The sequence below is a fragment of the Pempheris klunzingeri genome, chromosome 4 (genome assembly GCF_042242105.1).
Source record: "Pempheris klunzingeri isolate RE-2024b chromosome 4, fPemKlu1.hap1, whole genome shotgun sequence".
Classification (NCBI taxonomy): Eukaryota; Metazoa; Chordata; class Actinopteri; order Acropomatiformes; family Pempheridae; genus Pempheris; species Pempheris klunzingeri.
This window is the reverse complement of record NC_092015.1, coordinates 5667301-5690746: the sequence shown is the minus strand read 5'-3', so window position 1 is coordinate 5690746 and position 23446 is coordinate 5667301. Positions and strand designations below refer to the sequence as shown.

The 23446-nt window shown below is 44.1% G+C and overlaps 1 protein-coding gene across 1 annotated transcript; it reads right to left on the bottom strand.

Annotated features, from left to right (window-relative positions):
* Nucleotides 1-208: 208 nt before the first annotated feature.
* yap1 (Yes1 associated transcriptional regulator) lies at nucleotides 209-23052 on the bottom strand. Its single transcript, XM_070829083.1, has 8 exons — nucleotides 22308-23052; nucleotides 20713-20948; nucleotides 10961-11079; nucleotides 10170-10283; nucleotides 4761-4930; nucleotides 2492-2619; nucleotides 1222-1334; nucleotides 209-1086 (listed from the first exon to the last, which is right to left on the bottom strand). The coding sequence occupies exons 1-8, from the start codon at nucleotides 22506-22508 to the stop codon at nucleotides 851-853; spliced, it is 1317 nt and encodes a 438-aa protein (XP_070685184.1). The 5' UTR covers nucleotides 22509-23052; the 3' UTR covers nucleotides 209-850.
* Between the last annotated feature and the right edge of the window lie 394 nt (nucleotides 23053-23446).

Below are 23446 nucleotides of genomic sequence, written 5' to 3'. Positions count from 1 at the left end.
GAGGAAAGTGTGGCTAATGTAAATGAATACAGCCTAATGCTTATTGCTGCGTTACAGAAACTTAGTCATTGTTCGTGTTGCTCGCGTCTCAAAAAAATTACAACTGAAGGCACTTGATCTATCAAAGGTTTAACTTAGACTTGCTGGCACAGCCAAGCAGCAATGTAGTCGGTCCCCAAGCTCCAACCCTCCCACCCCACCCCCACAGCAACGCCAACGTCCAAAAACTGGGCCTCGCATTACCTTTACTCCAAATCAGTATTGTTCTTTAAGCTTCAAATACATCATTTTTGGTTTCTCAGGCTCGCTGAAAACAAATAAAAGAAAAAGAATAAAAAAAAAAACGTACACAGCCAAATATAAAGCTACTTAAGCTAGATGCAATAGTCCCAAATACAGTTAAGTAGTGCTGCTTCACGCTATACTGCAAGAAAAGAGAGGCACCAGAGACTCCAGGCGATAACTGATGATGGCAGTCCTTGCAGAAGAATACATGCAACCGTCCAGCTCGGCTACGGGGAGACCAGGGGGAAGGAGCGGCCCCTGCTCTAGGTAAAGACGCCCTAGATTCACGGACAGACCTGTGAGAGATTTGGGGACCCTTGCGTAATTGTCTGTTCATGGGCCAGCCTTGAAGACACAGACAAAATAAAGAGATAACACAGCAGTGAAAGGAACAGAACAAATACTGCCTCGAAAGAGGTTGGCCTTACGCGCCGAGACAGAGACAGAAGTCCAGAGACGCTCGCTGAAATGTCTCGTAAAAGCATCTATGAATCCTTCACAGATTAGAGCAGGCAGCAGTTCAGAGTGTGGGGGAGAGGGGTGAGGAGCGCCCTGCTCACGTCTTCTATAACCATGTGAGGAAGCTCTCCTTGTCGATCTTGGTAGCTGCCAACACAGACTCCATGTCGTTGAGGATGTCGGAGCTCAGGGCCTCCTGCAGACTGGGCATCAGCTCTTCGCCCTCCACCGCCATGCTCTCGCTCTCCAGGGTGCCCAGGTCCACGTCTGTTCCCGGGATGGCGTCCAGGTAGTCGGGGAAACGGCTGGGCTGTGTTGCCATGGAGGGTGGAAGAGGGTCCCCTGATGGCCAAAAAAAGATAATAATTAAACCACGTTCTTATCTTCCTGTGCAGACGGTAAATATGAGCAGCAAAGAAAATGTCACAACACACACGGTCTGACTAGTGATTGTATTCGCTTTGTTTGCAGCCTCACCTGTGTCCATCTCATCCACACTGTTGAGGAAGTCATCTGGAGTGCGAGGGACGCTGTAGCTGCTCATACTCAAGCCGCTGTCCGTGCTCTCATCCCTGGAGTGGTAGGTCCCGCTGAAAACACACGAGCAAGCAAATCGGGGGTTACAGACTCAGCACAGCCTCTGATAAACATCATGATCTCAGTCAAACTGAGGGAAATAAAAAGCTTTTTGTCTCAGTTTCTGGGTGACCCGAATGACCTTCACTTAACTCGCACTTTGAAGCTGAACTACGTGAATCCAATTAAACGATCCAACAAAGCAAACACCCTCGGTTATTAAAAGCACACAGGCTGAAAAGTAACAGTGTGGCCTTAATTCCCTCGGGGACCTTCTGCATACATCCACATTTCGACGGTAATATCTATTTGAATGACTGTGGCGAATAATCCACAGTGACACCTTTTGAAACCCAGCTTCACTTTTTCACCCTCTGTTGCGGAATACAGGGAAAAGAGCAACAATGAATGGGGCAACAGAGAGACAAAGAGGCAGAGAGAAGACATTTGACAAGCCTATACTAATTAGCAGAGGAAAAATATGTAGGCAGAGTATGGCAGAGGCAGGATGAATGAGGCCATTGTAAGAGCAGGGGAGTGGAGGCAACAGGGGGAGGAGGGGAGATTAGGTTGGCCTGTCTACTGACTGGACCACATGTTCTCATGGCCTGCTTGCTATTCAGCTCTTTCCCCACTTCGTCCTCTCACAGAAGAACTAGAGCCGGAACTAGTAGGAATGATTTCCCAGCATGCCACGGAGCAGCATTCACAGATAGTATTAAAAGAAAAAAAGGGCTATGTACAGCCGTTTTCAGATCTAGATTCAATTCTTCAGGCTTCGTCTCTTCGCCACACAAGTTGTGGAAGTTGTTCCCTGTCCGCTGCGAATAAAGTGTGATTTTTCTTCATTCGTTCACAGGCAACGCCACCGTTTAGGCTCTGGTTGCCGTCGTTGCAGCGGCTGTACACCAGAGGTCATCATTGTGCAGTCCACTCCAGCCCAGGCCTGCTGTCGAAATGAGTCATTACCATGTGAAGAGGGTTAAGCCCAGAGACCGTCCCCTCTCCTTTTACTACGACTCAGTCGAGCACAGAGATTCCCTCAAGCCAGGACACATTAAGTGCGATGAGCCGAACCAGAACGGGAGCGCCGACACCAATCAGAGCACCTCAGCTGCTGACTGTAATGTACTGAGGGGAACATTTCTTCGTGCTTCTGTATGAAACCAACCTGTTGAGGAATGGGTCAGAGCTGTTGGCAGTCATGGTCCGGGCATCTTGGGCCATAGGGGAGGACACAGGGTTCGTGTTGCCATCCTGATCCATACTGGTAGGCAGCTGATTCCTTAGGGCGAGCTCCTGAGGACGATGGAGCACAAAACCAATGAGTGACACAATCAACCCCAACCCCAACCTCAGAAGCTAATTATACACAGCAACAGCTTCGTGGAAACATGTCAGAACTGCCTTTTACCCCTGCTGCTCTGCTGTCACTGCATAAAATGTTAAATTAAGCACTTGCACGCAGACCTGCCAACATGGTGCTCTCCGTTTCTCCCCATACACAGTGTCAGGTTACACAAGGCCGACCACAGTTGGAGACAATTGTTTTCTACACACGCTGTATCAGATAAGGCTGAGGATATGAAGTCATGTTGTTCCCCCTCACCTCCTTCCCTCCCAAGTCCTTGAACGGGAAGGTGAAATGACTTGACCCGTGTCACCATTTTGAAATCTCATTAAACTTTTACAGATGACAACAGCCAAAGGGATGTGACTTTTTTTTTTGGTTTTCGTAGGAATGTAAAATTGCTGCTAGACACCAAGTGGTTAGTAGAAAAAACGTTTATTGGTTGTGGTTGAGGAGATACGGATGCACTGTTCTCCGAGGCAAAACGTTAATTAAAAAGCCTCCATTAACCCTTTACAAAGTAATAAGACGTTGAAGATGAAGTCTTCTGTTTTTAGTTGCGATGCACTGGCAGCAGTGCTCTGAGGTGTTTCCTTCTCAATGACAACATTTATTCCAGAATGCCATGCACGCAGGAAAACAATCTGGTTTTGATTTAGATTATGAGGGCTGTGTACTGTAAACAACCTTTATGGTTTTATTGGTTCTCTTTTTGTGCATGACTGAGCAGCGTCAGTCCTCCAATGCCACCGAGCAAGTATGTATGTATGTAGCCACTTGCTCTTCACACTTCTGCCATGTGGAATACATTTGGGTGTGGCAGTATTGCCCCAAAGTTGAACTCCCTAGACAAGCACATAGCCTGCATAATTTCCTACTATAATCTTGCTTTTCTATATTTGCAGACAGTAAGGCCTCTGTACTCCAGCCATCTTGTAACTGAAAAGTTGGAGGAATTTGGTTGACTGGAGTCTAGTCATTGTCCTAACTCCACATTTTATATCCATTAACCTGCCTGATTCAATTCAATTCAATTCAATTTATTTTGTATAGCCCAATATCACAACAGAGTTGTCTCACAGTGCTTTACAAAGTTCACTGAAATAAACAAGAAGTGTAAGCGAACAAACAATCTGATGGGCATGTGTGTATGTCTGAGGTTTAGCCAGCTGAGCTGCTCATATGTCGTCATTAGAGCTAATATTTCCCATGCATAATTTATGAATTGTGTTTGTATCACGACATCTACATGCACACAGACCAGAAAGACAGGATGTGGAGCATGCATGCACTGAAATAACCTTGTTGCTCCAAAACCTTTCGTTTACATGCAGAGAACCTGTAACAAACAAGTTAGAAACCTGTTTAAAATTAGGCTAAGAAATCCATCTGTGCTAACCAGGTTTCTTGTAATCCCTTATCCTGTTATGGAAACCAGATTTCTCCCTCACATGACGTTTCAGAGCGTCGACAGTATGGGGGTTACTTAAGCATGCAGTTAGACATGCTCAGAGGAGTTTCAATAAAGGAAAGTCCAGATATCATCTTTTTCCTCTCTACAGTCCGGTCTGGTGCACTCTCAAGTGACTTCCTACACTGAACTTTAAACAACCCACGTGAACGGCATGGTAAACAAAGTTGCCGGCAGTCTCATTCACAATCATAAAGCTCTGTTTCTGGTGTTATGACACAGCCTTGAGTACTAGTGGACTCAGCTGCACCACCCTGTGTGGGCGGGCCAGTGACACATCGCCTTTAGGAAGTGATAAAATTACCACATATGACTCACGAGACTTGATGTCAGGGTGGTGTAACAATAAAGACCAGATCAAAGAGAGGCTTCTGATCCACCACTGCTCATAGGAATGATGACTCATATTTAAAGGCCTATTCAAGGTGTACATTACATCTCATTCAAATAGTGAACAGTTAGGAGTCCAGTGTCTTGCTAGTGCACTGATGGACACAGACCGAAAGTATTGACCTTTTAACCATTTTGAAACTGGTTCGTCATTTCCCCATGAGGCAGCAGTGCTTTCTAAAAAGGCCTTTGAATATTTTTTTTGAAATGTTTTTACTGATTCCTGACCTGTGGTCTCTGCCGAAGCAGCTCCTGTTGCTTCAGTCGCAGCCTTTCCTTCTCGATCTGCTGCATTCTCATCTGATTGTTGCCTCCCATGACTCCGCTGTGGGTGCTGGGAGGCAGCGGCCCTCCCTGCTTCACTGGAGCGCTCTGGGTGATCCTCTGCTGGTTCAGGGCTGCAAAAGAAATGGAGAAGAGTTCAAAGGAGAGTCGCTGCTGTCTATATATGTATGGCTCATTTAAACGTTGCATACTCGGTTTCTAAATGCCTGATTTAAGAGGTGTAGAAATGGTATATGACTGCTTTATATCAAGGGAACTAGAGAAGACGGGGATCTTGAAATGGTGATTCCAGCTTTGTCTGAATGTAGCAGTTGCTGCTACTACAGTACAGACACAAGATAGTTTTGCATTTCATTGTTTTTCTCTTTGGTCCAAACCCAACGGCAGAATGTCTTTTGGGCAAACTGCAAAACTCTTCTGGGTCTCAATTAAGTGGGATGGGACACCTTTGTCTTGTGCATCCACATTCAGGCTAATGAGGTATGTGCAGCTTTAACAACCCTTTTCAATACTGGGTGTAAAAAAAAAAAAAGACGACAAAAAAAAACCCTACAGGAGCTCCAGCAGACTATAAATACACCAACGCCTCTCCAACTACACATTTTAACGCTTAGCTGTATTTAAACGCTGCATAACAAGACTGACAACTTGAGCGTCTTTCCTTGAAGCTGAACTTGTGAAAGAGCCGAGCCAGTGCAGCAGGTTGTGTAGGACGAGGGAAGGCCCAACGCGAGTTGTCCGCCTAGTATCTGTAACAACCACTATTCCTGTAAGACCTGATTCCCTGCCTACTCACTGGCTGAGACGGGCTTTGTTAGTTCTGTGTTATACATTGCATCAGTTTTGACTTATCCTTTCATTGTGCATTTTGTTTTCTTCGAAACAACTCACAGATTATCCCTCAGGTCTGACTGCCTCCTTACCCTGACCTGGTGGGTCCACTCCAGCTGATTTAATGAATGCAATATGAGCAAATTTAAAACAGACCTACATCAGCTTCTGTAAACACTGTACCACCATTAACATTCATTTCAAAAGTTCTTTCACCAAACGTGTGTGTGTGTATTGAAAACACAGCTGTTCCCCGGTGAAATCTTTGTTTTTCTTTACTCTAGCGAGGGCGGGTCTAATAAACATGACTATAAAGCAGCACAGCAATGCAGCAATCTATGCATGCAAAGTAGGTCACATGTTTTATCACTGTAGTGGAGAAAGAGAAGCAAATGTGCTTGACCACAAGGGGTGTAACAGTAATGGAACCAATGAGGAGCGCTGTTTGCTTATGCGCTTGAAGCACTAACCAAAACAAAGCCTTTGACGGGGGCACAATTTTCATGCAGGGCTGCCTCTCTCTGTGCTGTCCTGCCCGCCCCGGCACCTTTCTCATCACCATTCAATCACTGTCTGTTTACACTATCTCAGGAGCTGAATGAACCATGGCTCAGGGCTCTCCCTGGGAAGCTCTGGAAGCTCCGCCCTGCCCTGCCTTTCCGTCCCCCCTCCCCACCCGGCCTGCCTCCCTCTATGTCCCTGCCGCCTCCTCTCTTCCACACAAATCAACTGAAGCCATGGGAGAGTGTGTTACTTCTCTCCACTTCTTATCTTTGGCAGATACTGAGGCCTTTTTGTGGCCTTTTGTGTGCCCATCAGGGCACCATCAGCTGTTCATGGCAGAGGTGCTGTGAATGGGCCGTGTCAGCATCTGTAGATTTATTAAGGCCTGACTGTTAAAGAGGAGCGAGGGGAGGGGAAAGATTCACTAATACATAATTAAAGGTAAAATCAATCAGTGATAATAACATTCAAAACATTGCTAATAGGAAGTCTGAGAGAGAAGCCACATCTATTTGGAAGAGATAGTGAACAGCTGCTATAAAAGTATTACTTAAACTGTCCTTTGTAAACTTCCATCAAAATTACAGACACACTATCTGGTTCAACTTCTTTCGAGCCCCAACTGAATTCATTGATTGATACTGCCATGTGTGAGCAATCACTCCGATGAGTACAATGTTATCACTGCTTATAGAAATGACGGCCAAAACTGTGTTATAAACACCCAAGTTGAAATAGTTTAGGGTGTGAAATTTAAAGAAGATGCATTATGCGTAAAAAAAAAAAGGGAGGTGAGCATATGGAAAGAGATGCACTGATACACCAGGCTGATGCTGACAAACAGTTTCTACTGAACCAAGTCAAGGACTCTCTCACAGACCAAACAGCTAACAGTAACCAGTGTTACTTGAGGAACTATGCACAAACAATGAGCATATCGAAGCAGGGTATTACATCTGTGTGTGAGATAGGAGCGAAGGACAGGTTCAATTCAGGGCCAGAGTGATAGCATAAAAAAGGAGGCCAGTCCAGGCTGAGAAGACGCCGTGTGTGTGTGAGTGTGTGTTTTTGGAGGGGTGGTTGAAGTCAGCAGCACATGCGGGCGGTGATAGCTGGTGGGCCAGGCAGATAAGAGACAAGTTAATGCCGTCTGCCTTTTGTCTTCTTCACGCACCCCTGCAACACAACGAGCCAGCAACACAAGCCCTTATCAGACAATCACACTGGCAGGCATATTACACCACAGGATCACCTGGGGCAGGTAGGGCTGAGGGTGTGCCAGCTGTGGGAAGTTCTCTATGTGACCAGGGCACAGCACCTTTGAAGGCTTTGTAAATATTAGTCTGCTGTCGATTTAAGTTTAAAAAAAAAAAAAAAAAGGCCCCTTGGGAAGGTGTTGTGTTTCTAGAAATCGAGATAAGCAAAGTGGAGAAACAGTCTGGATGTGATACACACACTGTTTTATCATGTTGTACAATAGTAAGATCTGAGTAAAGCCAGACTGTGCTGACCTGGCTCTGCATGGCAAGGAGATGGAAAAAAACGGAAGCAGTCAGAAAATATCAATAGTGACAGGCAGCCTGTCTGTGGACTATTTCAGTACACAACAGGTTAAAACTTGAAGCAGTGTTGGATTTACCTGTTCTATTAAAGCAGTCATTTAATTCATCAAATTAAAAGGAATTAATGACACTCAAAATACAAATATAGCAATGCAATTAGCTTTGTATCACTCCAACTTCTGTCAAAATCAGGGTCAGTTCACCCCAATTAGTAAATCGGGACTTCTTCAGTGGGAAGTACTTACAATAAAAAAAAAAAACTATTGAAGAGCAAAGTCAGTGGGATATCCCAGTGCACAATAAATATGACAATGTTTCAGTTGGGTTTTTACAAAAGTAACCTCAGTGCTTTTTCCTCAGTGGAATAGGTGCAGAAATCTCTGATGTTGATATCTCAAAAAGAAAAAAGCTGATAAAGCCAACACTGTCCACATTATAGTTACCCTCGGGAGGCAGGGGTAAGTGAGAAAATATGAACTGACCCTTTAAATTGGCTCACTGCTGCCTCATCATACTACGAGTATTTCATGCCTGCGACATCATTAATAAGTTTTAATAAGCCAGTTTTTCTGCTGAAGAACTCTGACAGCAGAGGCAGAAAACACATCACATGACAATGAGTTTGGTAAACAGCTTTACATTAAGGCTTCAAAGCTAAACCTTGAAGTCCCAGAGGAAATCTGTCTTTTTGTGCACTCAAACATCATCCTAGTATGTTTTTTCTTGCTGTTCACCCAGAGTAGTACGTACAGGAAAACAAATCCTCATAGGCCAGCCCCCTTTTGAACTCAGCCACAGTGCACTCATGGCTTGTTCGCTGTTCACCACCTCTTTGGATCTTAAAGAGGATGCATGCTTATCCCGTCGGCATTTTCCCTCTGTTCCTCCGTTTTTCTTTCTTCCCCTTTCGCCTTGCCTCTCCCTGCCCCCCACCTCCCCTCTCACATTGGAGTTCTTTGACTGAAAAGGTCTGGAACAGATTAAGAGTTGGACCACAGAATAAAGAGGCCTGGCAGAGATTCAAGTCTGTCTGGAGCTCGAGCAGAATGGGGCTGTGCCTGAACTGGGCCTCACGCAGGGGAAAGCCAGCCGGCAACAGCCCTCAGTTAAAGGCGCTCTGCTGCTTTTCTCCTCAAAGCTCAAATTAGCCTCCATTATCAAAGCAGCTGGCTTATGATTGGAGACCTACATAGCAGCGGTATGGAGGTTTCTGAAACAGAGGAGTCCATTTCTACGCATAAATGTAAAAACATATTTAAAAAACAGCTACAAAGAATGAAATTAAGCGGTCCTTCGAGCAAACACAAATATCAATTTCAAGCGCATTGAACTTATCAATTTTTCAAAAATGTAGGGATAAAGGTATAAGTAACAGCAGAATTGGCGACACAAGAGGTGATAAAAGATGCAAATGTGAGCCGTCAGAAATATCAAGTATAGAAAAGATTTTATCTAATGTGGAGCAAAATTATATTTGATGGCACATAATGAGTTAACATGGTCTCCTTCTCCCTCTCAGGGGCCCAGCAGCCTTGTGTGTTCAAGACTTATAAATCTTCAAAGAGGTTTGCCGATCAGAGCCGCCATCTCTACCCAGCTGCCCCACTCCCCTTTACAACTCTGTTTTGAACCTTCCTGTCTGCCTTCAGAGTGGGACAATTGCTTACAGAAAAAAAATTGCCCTGTAAGTGCCCGGACTCGACAAAAAGTAACAGTAAAATTTAACAGGATAACAGCCTGCGTGCTGATTCACACATGTTGCCTTTGTGAACCGGGGTGAGCTTCCCTGGGGAATACGGCTGTAATGAAGGGACGGCACCTGAAGCGTAAATGAGTCGGAGTGACATAAGCAGGAACCTTCATCTCTGGAAGTCTTCCTGGCATTGGGAGGATTAGCTCATTCCCATGGCCACGGAGAGATCTCGACACATGTAACCTGGGCCTGTCACTAATTCACCAACCCTGGCCACCACACACTGAAGGCCAACTGTCAAACTTTAGCTTGGCCTGAGGGATTAATGGCCAACTCAGCTGTTGCTCCAACACTAAAATGGCTGACAAAAGGTTAGGTGTGGATTGTGAGGGTGGGGGGTTTAGTGAAATCTGTTTTCGACAGCCAACAGTATGACTAGTCACTCCAAAACAATGAAGTGCGGAAAAAGGAGTTATGAATCATACAGAATTGAACTCACTGTTACAATAGTGGTGATACACCATGTATGGATGAGAGGGCTTTCTCCTGGAGAAAGAACACTGCGCTCTCACAGAAAGCTAATTTTCAAGCATCTCTTTACATTTTATCATAAAATACAAATATTAGAAATTTAAGTAGCTACAATGTCTTTTGGGGGCCTAATGACAAACTGCCTCAATCCAATAAACAGAATATTTACTGTATTTTACTTTAATCAATAACTAAACTAAGGAAAACAAATCTGTCTGTAGCCCAACTCACCAAAGCGTGGGTCAAGTCGTGGGTCAAGCCAGGATGTGGTCTTGTTCTTGTGATTGATGTAGTAAATTTCTCCCTCTGATGTAATGGCTTGTTCCCAGCCATCAGGGAGAGGACCTGAGGTATGATAGGCAAAAGTAATGTTGGAGAGATGCTGCTGGTTCTGCTCCTGCTCACACATAATTGCACAACAGTAATTGTGCATAATTAGGGCATATTGCAGCTAGAGACGGTCTTTAAGTATGACAAGCAGCAAGATCAGATATATGCCAAGACAAAACCAACAGGCTACACGGGAAAGATACTTAAGACAAGCAGCAGCACATCAGTTTTCCATCTTTGAGAATGCATTACATCTTTGACATCTGTCACTGAAAACAAACAAGCCTGTTTGTATTCTTATAATATCGCTGTTCGTCTGGCAACCTACGAGTAAACCTAAAGACAGACGTACTTCAACTGTAACCTCTGTAATCTGTGAGTCACGGAGCTCCCAAACATGTCAGACAGGACCGGTCACGTTCTACCTCAGTCTTACCTCACCTAGGGCAAATTCCAACTGCATGGACAGAATTGAGGTACGCGGCGTCTTAGTGACATGTAAGAACTAGACTGCTCCTGACTTCTACTGTATGTTGTATGAAAGGACGAAAAAAAGCCAGAAATAACCGCAAGAAAAATGTATTTCTGACTTTGGTGCTGAAAAACTGACAGTGTGATAAATATGATCTGTGACAGAGATCACGTGTCACCGCTATAGCAGAACTAAACTCAGAAAGTCAACGTATACACACCACTGGCTGGGTTCATAATGTTCTGTTGCTGGACTGGCACAGAGCTGGCCGGGGCAGCCTGGTTCATCTGGAGCAGGGCCTTGCGAGGATCCTGCCAAGTGGTGGTCTGATCGATGTGGCTGTAAAGAGACAAGATAGCCAGAGAATAAGTCCAAAAAGATTTACCACCAGAGTGTTTCTACCAGTACTCGGTAGCAAGTTCAAATCAGGGGCCGAATCAAGGCAAAACAGCAGGTCACATACAGGAACCGATGACTCAGAGTAGTTTCAACAAGCTCTTTGATGAAAACACTGAATCCGTCTCCTGCTTTCTGTAAACGATGACTGTTACATGAAGCCAAAACTCAGCTGCGTCTGTTTGGACCCAGTCTGAACCCGCAATTTCAATATAGATCCACACAAGGCTTTCATCCTTGATGTGCACTGGACCGGGATATTTTTCACTATAACTCACTGAAAATCATATGTGAGGGAGAGTGGAGAAACTGCACCTTATTTGGAAAGAAAATAAAAGCCATACAGCTATAAATAAAACCAAACAGTAGACAACCAAAACTTCATAAATCAAGTCAAACATCTGTTATCCGTCATAGGTAAGCTGAACTCTGAACTCGCTGAAAATGTCTAAGAGGCTATGATTGGTTTCAAAACAACTATTGTAGCGTCAAACAATGTTGCTCCATCTATTTTACTGCTCGTCTTTGCCGGGACAGGAGCGGGGGCCGGGGGAGGGGGCATTGTGTTGCATTCTGTGAAGGCATTGATAATTAGTGCTTTGTTGGTACTTGTTGCTTGATTAAGATGGAAAGCTAATACAGGAAGCCCTCCTCTCCCGAGCAGGACCCTCTCTATTGAGGGAGGGTCAGTCCCAGGGCTCAACGCAGGGGGTCCTTTTTCCTGGAAGTGGCTCGGACACTGTGGAGTGTCAGGGGCTTTAACAATCTGGCGCCACATTTACAAAGCTTTCACCTGCTTGACAAAGGCACAGACTGAGCTACGACCTAAAACCCCACTATTCACTTGTTCTTTTTTTTTTTTTGTTTTTTGAAACATCCCATTTAAGAGACCCCCCTCACCTCAAACAAATAGGCTCCAAACTCCAGTAGCTTGTTTATGCAACACCACCAGGCATTTCAATTGCAGCTTTGGCTGAATTATTTCAATACACATGACAAAAATACAGAGATTGTTCATAATGCAACTGAACACAACAATCCATCTATTGTACTGTGCAATAATCACGTTCTGGATGTGTTCTTCCACCATCCGTGACATTACAACTCGCTGTTAATTTGATCCCAAAGCGCCATTAGCCCAGATTTTGGAACAGCTGGGTGAAGTGAGAGATTCAGAGAGTTTCTCTTGGCCTCTGCGGTAATCCCAGCCTGCCTGTCTGCACTCTATCCCAGGCCAGAGAGCGAGAGGGCCTGACTCAGCACTCCTCCCCCCCACACAATGCAACCCATTTTGAAGCCCCCTCTTGTTTATGCTTTACTGATCAAAGGAGCTGCCAAATCCCCTACCGAACCCTCCCCCAGCCCTCACACACACACACACACACACAAACACCACAAACCAAGCAAAATAGCTGGAACTGCTCAGATTGGAGGGGCCCCTTGAGAAAGAGGGGGTCACAGGGAGCGGGATGAGACAACTACAGAAAGAGAAAAAAAAAAAAAAAAGGAGTGAAAGAGGAAAAAAAACATCTACGGAAGCAGTCCCTCTCATTTCTATTGGCTGCATGAGTTGCTGTGGTCCTGTTACACTCCGAGCGCCCGCCCTGCCCCCTTCACTACCTCCTTCCCACTCTGGAAACTATGACATTTATTATAGAGGGGAGGGGAGAACAGGGGAGGAGACTGGGAGAGGAGCACTGGGATAAGGGAAGAGAGGGCTTATCGTAAATGAGAGGCCTGCACATCCTGGTACACCAATGCCAAACAGAAATGCTACAACTGGAAAACACTGATGGAAATATACAAACTCAAAGCCTCCAAGATCTCTGATTATAACCCCCCCCCCACCACCACCACCCAACACTTGTGCTTCTCTTAGCACAGATGAAGGTACAAATATTGAATTTTCTATCAAACCCTGGCACGGCAGGCTAACTTTTGTGTCTCAAATCAATCAAAAACAGATGTAAACAAAGCTTTGGTTCAAAACAGAAGAGGCTGTAATCAAAAAGCCTGTGATAAAATCCTCCAAGTCAGCACTGCACTGTATTCAAAGAGCCTGTATGTGGGAACTCTGAACTGGTAAATGAGTTACCAAGAGCCACTAATTCATCACCAGCTTTTAAAACTAAAAGATAATCCATTCACTCAACCTGCCCTGAACCCTATATGGCCAGGGCTATACACTGCTTCCTGTAGGCGAAACATAAAACAAAACAATGTCATGGCAACTGTTGGGAGGGCTGGAGGCCACCAGTTGCTGTTAGGAATTGCTGATGATCTGCAACCTCCACGGTCACAACTGCTCGGTGTTGTCTTTACACGTCTCTGACACCACAGCGAGCTCAGCAGGACGGCCAACACACCCTCCCCCAACCATCCCCAGGGCAGGGCAGTGGACACATAGCAAACTGGCTGTGGGTCCGGCCTCGTCCACACTGACTAACAGACGCAGTTACATTTGAACACAATGCTCACACGCTCAAGGCTTTCGAACCACACTGCTGTTTTTTTAAATACTTTTTGTTAAGGTTGCTGTCCAAACTGACAAGCCAACAAATTAAGATGACGCTCATGAAGAACTGTGGCTTGACTTCATGTTGGTTACATACTGAGCAAATGGATGGAGAGCAGAGAAGTGAACCATACTCCAGGAGTGGTTATGTTACTTTCTGACATAACCACATATTCTAACTAGCCAGTATCTTAATGAAGGAAACTACAAACGTGCACAACTTTTAACCAATTCTTTAAGTGACATCCACACTTTTTAAAGCACTGCTCCTCGTTTACTAAGCAGGCGTGTGGAGTGCTTCGTGCCATTTAAATTCAACCACCTTTAAAGATGGCGGTTTCTCAAGTACCAAAACAGTGGGAAAAAAATATCCATGCGTTACTGTGGATGTGACCTCAGTCCAATGTCTGTTAATCTATTCTGAGTCATCAAAGATAAAATATAACCCTTTATTAGCTTCCACAGAGGAAGCAGTCTAGAAATGGCCGAGTGCTGCAGCGAAAGAGAGCGATGCGGTTCAAACATGACCCATTATCGGGCTGATTGCCTGCATTGTGGGGCTTTGCTTGCTAATTTTTGCTCAAGCTGTCATCATGGTCGACTGTGGCTAAGCAGAGCACAGAGTAGGACTCTTGATCCACCCCGGCACTTGACATCTCCTTTTGACTGATGGCCCAATTATCAAGGTGGCGTTTATTGTGCCAGCGTTATTTATAAAGTGTCTCGCTGAGGCGGAGGGAGAGGGACCTTTCACATAAAGGCTAAACTTGACTTTGCTTAAATGATTTGACACTTAACTTTTCTGTTCAGTTCTGATCACACAGAAGCTGCTCCCCCGTTGACTGGTGTTGTTTTGCCTCCTACATAACGATTATTCGAGATAGAACTTCTGTCTCGGTAGGTAAATGTAAATCCAAAAGACTGACACTGACTTGTCACAACAAGGAACTTAACTTAGGTTCAACATCCTTAAAGAGATCCAAGTGAAGAGAAGTCTGAATGCTGCACTTGTTGTTTCACAGACCTCATCTGATTACAGCAGTATGACAAATTTCCTAACACACAGATTAGCTGTTTACACCCATGAAAACTGTGGCGTTTACATCTGGCTTTGAGGAGAATGTTCTGTTCAAAAATAAGTCAGCTCTGCTGTTTAAATGTCTCAGAATAAGCTTCAATACCTGCCAAAAAACCAGATTGGCCAGATTGACTATTTACTTCACTGAAATTGACTCTCTTCAAAGCCAGATGTCAACAGCTGGTGTGAAACAGGGGAGTGAAGCTATGGGGAGTGCAGCAATGATGAAACACGCCCCACAGCTGAGTTGTCAAATGTTAAAAATGGGATCCTCAGGCCACAGTGGCTCCAACCAGGGAGTATATGCTTGGAAGGCGGTTGAAGCCGATGACTAAAGAGCGCACTGAGGGAGGCCAGATGTAATCAGGCCTCTAAGATGAGGATGACCACCTCCACACTCTGGTTGACTGGGTATGCCTGGCTGCCTCTCTATCAGCAGGACATCATCAAGAGAGATTATTGGGGCAACCTCTGTGACCCTATTGTGGCTTTAAGTTTCCCTTTGAAGGAGGGTTTGTATCATAATACTTCCTAACGAAGCAACTAATTCACTCAGTACGAGGACTGAGAGTGGCTCAGATTCTGTTTTACTGTTTATTTTCAAAGACATACTCAAAAGACTAATTTAGTCCAGTGTTGTTTTAAGCAGTCCCATGTGAGACTAATCAGTCTTTTAATTTGTATAGCAAAACTGTGGCTAGCTCTGCTGACCGCACTACATAGAAGCACTGAATTTAATTAGTAGACTCTGCTGCAATATCGAGATTGTCATTAATGGGTAAAAACATACATTTGAATAGTGATAGGAATAGGTCAAACATATGCATGCATGCACCAATGGACTGCATACATTCAAATGTTTCTTTATTTTGTTATTCAAGTGCTAGTCAGTTGCCGTGAGGTGCTATGGTTTGAGCGGTTTAGGGACCTCTAAGCCCCACCTGAGAGGGTCCACTTCTCAGATACTACATCTCTGTGGAGATGCCCTCAGTGACAGTGTGGGCATTGATGTCTGGAACAGAGGTGTTACATCAAGACTTTGGTAAACACTGGCCTGACTTTCTCACAGTCCCATTTGTGTACTGAGCTGACAGGCCCCAGTTGAACAGGAAGGGCCTTGTCTGTGTGTGGTCAATAAACCAAAAGTTTGTCAAACACAAAGTTGCTCCAAATGAGGGCTTCACGCAGGCTTACAGCCCCGTCTTCCCAGCACCATTTGTGACCGACCGAGTGGCCTCGGTTCAGAACGGTTCAGTTTGAAATCCAATTTGCGTACTTAGCACCTCAAGCTTTAAGCAAAGTTGAGGCAAATTAGATAACAGTCGATTCTAAAAATATTTAGTTACTATAAATGATGTTTACTTCAGATGCTGAGCACGAGATCCCCGTTAATCGAGCTGTTAAACTGAAATCCATTTGGACAGACCGTCAGCACTGCTGGGATACACGATGCTTCCAAAATGTGGTGCAAATTTCAGAAGAAAGCCAGTTCACCGATAACTTCATTTTACACAGCATTTATTGACAACTGGGGGCTTGGACAGTATTTAATGTTCATTCTAACAACTATGGCATTAGTGCATGTCCCACACTGGACTGGGGGTATTTTAGTACTCAAATATGCTGCAGGCGTATATTCATGCATGAAAAATTTCACAGGCAGTCCCAGTCTAGCAATGTTTAAAAGAAACTAATAATAGATCCAATAGGAACATGTCAGGGATTTTAAAACAAGAATCAATCATTTCTGTTTTACACAAATATTATTATGGCGGTACAATCATTTGCTAGAAATTCCAACATAATCTCATATTCTAAATCAGCGGTCCACTGATAAACCGCATACAATGAGAGGTCCAAGTGAACACTTTGATCTTTCCCGGTCTAATAGGGGGTCTCTTTGGCTTGTATTTAGAGCAACAGATGTTCAGGAAACCCCAGATAGTGTACACTGAAGCTAAGCTAGTTATCAGTCTGTTCAACATTCCTGGTTAACCAGAGATGTGCAGCTTTATAGTGCAAAATACACAGAACACAAAGTTAGTAATGGCCTATAATGCAGTAAAAATGAACAAATATGGTGAATAATTTGATTATTTACAATCACTGTTAAAAAGGTACGTGTGGAAATTCACAAGTCAGCCACTCTGGTTGCGGGAAACAAGGCTCATCAAAACAGTTTAAAATCCAATTGAGAAAAGACAAAAGTGTCCATCAGCACACAGCTCTACCTGCCCCTGAGGGCAGACAATAGCTACTCCCCCAAAGCTTTCCTCTGCTTAGGGCTGACTTCCCACGGACTAAAAGCTCATTCAAAGCTGCATTTAATAAGCGCCCGGAAACAGTGATTACCCCTCCTAGTTTACCGGTGTGTCTAAATTAGAAACCTTCATTAGTTTATGACCCAGCCCTGGAGACCGGCCCTGCCCCCGTCTCAGCACCAAGCAAGGTGACCCAACCTCCCTGCCCCTGCTGTCATAAATCAAAGGCCACAGCAAACTGCTGGAAGAAAGAGGAGGAAAGGTCAACAGACTTTGTTGACATTCTTCCAGTTCTCTCACAGCTTAAGCTTTTTGTTTTTAACGTAACAGCCAAAACAAAAATCGAGATTTTGCAGGAAATTGGTCATATCTGACTTCTATTTCCGTCAGGGCTACAACTACCATTCATTGTTATCAAATCAACTTCACAACAATAAAAAACTGCTAACCGCAGAACATCCTCACAATTCAGCATCCCGAAAAAAAAAAAATAAATGACTAAAAATATATATTGATTATCAAATTTGTTGGAAATTCATTTTCTGGGGACCAAATACTCAAATTATCCACCGGTTATTTCAAAAAGAAAAACATCAGGCTAAACAGTCCAATCACTCGTTATCACTAATTAGAATTTATACCAAACTCCCTCCCTGACAAGAGTTGAGCATTTCAGATGTGAAGAACACGGTAAGTCTTCAGAAAGCGGCAGCCCTCTTTTACTGCCATCTTTAAACTTCATGTCGACCATTTGTCTATTTTGGGAAGGCTCACATGAGCCTCAACAGGCCTGTGGTCTGAATAAAGATCACTGTTTCACTGCTGGGACAAAGGCAGGGCCGCAGTTTCTCTTGGCCCCTCTTCTAGTCATCTCCACATGGCTGCCATTTAACTCCATTGACACAAAAGAGGCACCATCACAGCGCCATGGCTCCATTCATACCAAAACGGCGCCGGGCTTTTAAAGGGACTGGGCCATTGGCATCTGTAGGGCCAATCACCCCCAACTGTATGATCCTATGGTGTAAGAGTAACCAGCAGAGGAGGACGGAGAAATAAAGTCTTTAAAAAAAATAGAAAAAAAAAAAAAAAAGAGCCTGAGTTGGTGTATCTCTAAGGACAACAGCGGTCACCTGAGTGAAATGTGAGCCCCCACTCTCTGCTCGGCTAGCTGGTGAGCGAACTCCCCACCCCACCCCCACCCGTCCACCCACACACTCTCTCTCGCTCGGCTTCACTCCTTCTGCAACACATCTCGGTCAGACAGCCCCTGTTTATAAATAGGGGAGTGTCTTTTCCAGCAGCTCTGCTGAGGCCGCCTGTATTCCAGATCAAATATCTGCACTTTGATGCGAGGCGTATGGAGGACGTCTCCTCTAGTTTTCCTTACTTGAACACAAACACTGTGTCCGACACTCGCTCCAGTTGTATAACATGCTAATTGAAACACAATCATGTACAGAGCTGCTCAAATGTTTTTCCAGGTCCATAAGTTTACATCAGCTCAGCTTGTAAGTAGAACGCACGATGCAAGAGGACTTGTACCGAAGTGCATGTGTGTGTGTTTTTAAACAGACTAGAGTTTAAGATTCACGGTTTAGGGTAAACTGTTCTCTGATCATGTTGCCTTACTTTGGTTTTATTTTACCCTTGTCTAGGATTTAAGGACTCTCAGTCTCTGCAGATTTCTTTAAACTGGGTGAGTGTGAGGGACTTGAGTTGTGTTTTAGGATGGGGCATTTTCTCCTACCGAGCTGTGCACACAATTTAGATTTTTGTCAATTAGTTTATGTTGTTCTGCAATAAGTCTCGTCCCATCGCTGCAGCTGAAGAGTTTGTGTCTTACTGTTAATCGATTAACCAATAAATCAATCCTAGATAGTGATCATCTATCAGCAGTCCTGTTTCACTTTCAATACAAAAGAAAAAAAAAAAAAAAAACTGAATTCGAACTTAACAATTATGCAATTGTGCAACTGTTATGCAACAAGGAAGAAAATGTACACACTGTTTCAATTTGAAGTAATAAGTGGCGTATTCCTCCAAGACAGCAACAAAACCTCAAAGTGCAACAAATGTTTGAACTGTAAGATTCAAGTTTAGTTGGAAATCTAATTCTGTTTACAAAAATTGCTTCATTGTCTGGAAAGACATTAGCTCAGCCAGTTTCTAAAGAACTGCAGTGATCCTGGGAGAGTGTGAGAACAGCATCCACCCCCCATCCACCCTACTCCTTTTGTACAATTTTAGAAGAGCCTCCTCACAACGGGCCAGATGTTCTCCAGATGTGAGACCTTAAAACATCTGGTACTGAAAGCTCTTTTTTGATCTGAGTAAATTTGAGGCTATCATGTTTGTTCAGACTCTGTGTCAGAGAGTAATATTTCCAAGAACTGACAACATTTTGCCTTTAACAGGAGCGAGAACGGCGACTTTCAACGTCAGATCGTCTGCAAAACACGAACCGCTGAGCTTCTCATGAACTTTGGAACATTTCACAATGAGAGGATTATCTTGACATAAATTGTTGACAAAGACGTCACTTCTATGAATAATTCAGTCCATCTTTTTACAGAATCACTGAGAATGAAGGCATTAGAAGGCTAATAAATACAAAAGAAAGTCATAAACAACCCAGAAAGTTACAGATAAACTCAGATGAGCCTAAAGGGGCTCTGGTGTACCTGCTACCTACCATCAAAAAAGTTTACTTAGGATCATTAATGTGGAAGAGATCTGCTGGTTAGCAGATGAGTTTTGCAGAGCTGTCTGTCCTTTGCTGTCTGGGGCAGCTACAATGGTCCATTGTTTCTACTGAAACCTGAGACCAAGAAAAGGAACACTACATACAGCAACAGTCCCTCAAAAGACTCCTCTTGTTTGCAGAGGCCACCAAATTTAATAACCTACAATTTAACTATTGCAATTGTCTCTTTTTGAGCACACTGGTCACTATTGTGCACTATAGCAGATTTGTTAATTATCGTCAGCATAATGTACATCGAACAGAGCTGCAGTATAAGAGTCCGATCGCAAGACCACTTGTCTTGGCAGTTTACTGGAAGCTAAAATATTCCCTTCCTCTCTAAAAACTATAGAACAACTTTCCCCTCTGTGCTTGTAAAGATCCAAAAGTTGCACATTAAAACCTTCAGTTGCATTTCGGATGAGAAGCATTAGTTTTATTTCTTGTTTTGGTTAAGTCTTGACCCTTTTGAATAAAACCATTTCTCTGACTGCACATACTGATGTGACTTTTCATCCCGTTACATTAAGAACACCAGGTTTTACATAGGTTTTCCCACACTCGCATGGAAACGACCATCAAGTGCTGTCTAATGATTAACATGGTATTGTTTGGTATTATTAAAAAAAGGGACACAAATCTTCCATAATAGGGATGAAATAGTTGAGTGGTTAACATTAGATATGCCAGACGCCCACTATCTCCTGACTTTGTCCCATCAGAAAGTCATGATTTCATTTTAAAGCCAGCAAACTTCATCATCAGGTAGCCAAGTGTTCACAGTAGGACATGGAGATGTCAAGAGGACTAAGGTTTATTGATGACTATCAGCTAAACAACAATAAAACTCTTCCTCTACTCTCAAAGCCATCCATTAATTTCCAAAAACACATATTTTCAAGACGCAAACTCTCCAGGTTTTTAGGGACTTTATGATGCAAGAAAGTGTGTTGGCACTTGTTGCCAGCATACTTACTTGAGGAAGTATCTCTGGCCAGAGGCAGTCTTGGCCATCTCCCACCCTGGGGGCAGGGGCACGTCATCGGGAATCTCATAAGAAGACTGACGGAGATGTTGAGGGGAGGCACTTGCTGGGGGCATGCCAGACAGGGAGCCACCCGAAACAGCCCCCAACTGCAGAGAGGCCGGGGATGAGTGTGCACGGACATGGTGGGGTGTGAGTGCTCCGCCGCTCCCGGCATCAGTGCTGGCCTGTGTTGGGGTTGGAAGAAAAGTAGTGAGAACGCGGTGCCATAATCTTTTGAAGCAATGCAATTTTCCTGAGGAACTTTAACCTTCATTTTACCATGTTGTAGTGTCTTCACAAAAAGTTTATCTCAAGCCCAAGCTTGCTTTAATATCTCTGGTTAAAAAGGACTACAGCCATCCTATGACACAATACTGCTTATTTTGAGAGGGCTGTATACAAATGTCACAACAGAAGCAGTATGAACAGTTATAACACAATATAGAGTATAAATATATTCATTTGTAATGTGGTGTATTTGAAGCATGTTGGCTCAAAGGACACGCACCATGAAGGATCAGTTACTGTAACAGACCTCATGTCTACATAAAAGCCCACATTACCCAGACTTAACATCTAAGTCACTTCTCATGCGTTACAATCACTCCACATGTATGTTAGGAAGCTCTTTCTATTTGCATGTGCACACAAGTTTCAGTGTTGTTGGGATGGTGGGATCTCAGGCCTGTGTGGGACTAGCTGCGCCGCGCATGCGCACTGACGGCAAAAACTCCACAGAGGCCACAGGCAACAGTTGTGGGGGACGGCAGGGAGGGGGATGGGGGAGCAGGAGGGGAGGGGAGAGGAGGGGAGGGGGGGGGGTTAATAGGACGGATTCAACCATCGTATGATTTCTTGATTGCAAGTCGTTTTGATGACAAAAATACCCCGTTTCAGAAACTCCCCCTGATAATTTCCACATGACTGACACCCCCAGCTACAGCCCCAAGTAAACACTCATGAATCTCAGCAAAACAGTTCACATTTATTAAACTGAACTAATCCTGTGCAGGTTCAGCCAATCTGACAACTCATGATATTTCTCCTATCCCATCATATGTGGATCTGTGTGTGTGTGTGTGTGTGTGTGTGTGTGTGTGTGTGTGTGTGTGTGTGAGGAAACAAACCAGTGAGGCCAGACTAATGGCTGTGAGGACATTTTGGTTACTCTCTAACTTTTACGCACAGGCCTTATTGGCCTAATTTTGGCAACAATTTTACAAATCTAATTGTGACTTGCTGGAGAAATTACTTCAAATGAATTGTAATAAAAGAAAAAGTTCTTTGAGAGGACAGCACACAACACTTTTGTAGGTGCAGACAAGCCTTCATAACAAAAGGGATATTGTGTCTTATATCTAAGTTTAGGACAACAAACAGTCTCTCAGGGTAAAGTGGAGATATCCTTAGGGCTAAAAGTGAGGTAAAGTGAGTGCAGAGAGGCTGGAGCCGTCCTGGACTGGAGGCCTGAGCCCCCACAGGATGGGCCTCGCTTTAATCGTGATTTCTGGGAAGGGGGCAGAGGAGAGACAGGGCGGGCTTACTTGTCTGGAATGGGACTTTGGTTCTGGAGGTTTGAAGAAGGAGTCTGGCAGCTTCCTCATCCTCATGGGTACGGAGGGGGGCACGATAGTGTTTTTCGGGTTCATCACGGCGTTAAAAAGCGCCTCCAGGTCGGTCTCTGAGTCGCCCCGTACGTGGACGATTTGGTGTCCGGCAGGAGGGTTGTGCTGGCTCGGATCCATTGTCCCAAAGCAGTCTGCGAACTTTACGCGTCCAAAAAAAAATGTCGGGTTCACAAACTCACTAAAAAAAAAAAAAAAAAAAAAGTTTGAGCAAATCCCAAACTTTTTCCTTTCTCTCTCCACACAGCAGGAAATCAGGAAATATCAACGACACTCAGTAAAAGTTATCCGGAGTCATTCTAAAGTTTAACTCTCGGCTTCTTTACTGTCTCCAAAAGTGTGTTAGCTGTCGAAATCTGCAGTGAAACACAGTGTTTTCCTGCTGTTACTTGCTGGCATACTTGTGAATGTAACAAAGCGCATATCTACTCCACACTGGAATCTATGTTGTCGTCCGGCCCCAACTTTTCCTTAAAAAAAAAAAACGCAGACGCAGCCACAAAAGACGAAAAAAAAAACACAACAAACGCCTGGCTGGATCAGCCCCACCTTCTCCGCCGAGTTCAAGCTGTTAAAAAATAATCTTACAAAAGATATTCATAGTTTGTGGAGCAAATCTCCGCAGCTCACTTTCTAGAAAAAAATACTTTTGCTCCAGTCGGGTCTAAACTTTGGGCAGGACATCAAACTTTATGACTCATGGGATGTCTGCTCCAGAGGCGGAGCCTGGCTTTAATTGGGACAAGAGTCTTTAAAGGTACAGTGAGTGCAGCCCAGGGGCCCCGGAGGGATCCAGGGGCCTCCAAACCAGTTTATGTCCAAGTTTTGCCCATTTACAGCGAAGCATGAACTCCCAGTAAATAACCACAAGAACCAGATTTGGTACCAAAACCTCCATCTTGCAGGATTTTGAGTCTCCATAAGCTGTGAAATTGTTAAATAAACACTGATAATCAAAGTCACAACCAGTCTAACAAATGAATAGTTCTCCTCATGCATTAATTAGCTAATCTGGGCAGTCATTTTTGAATTAACTTCTTGAATACTGCAAACACCCC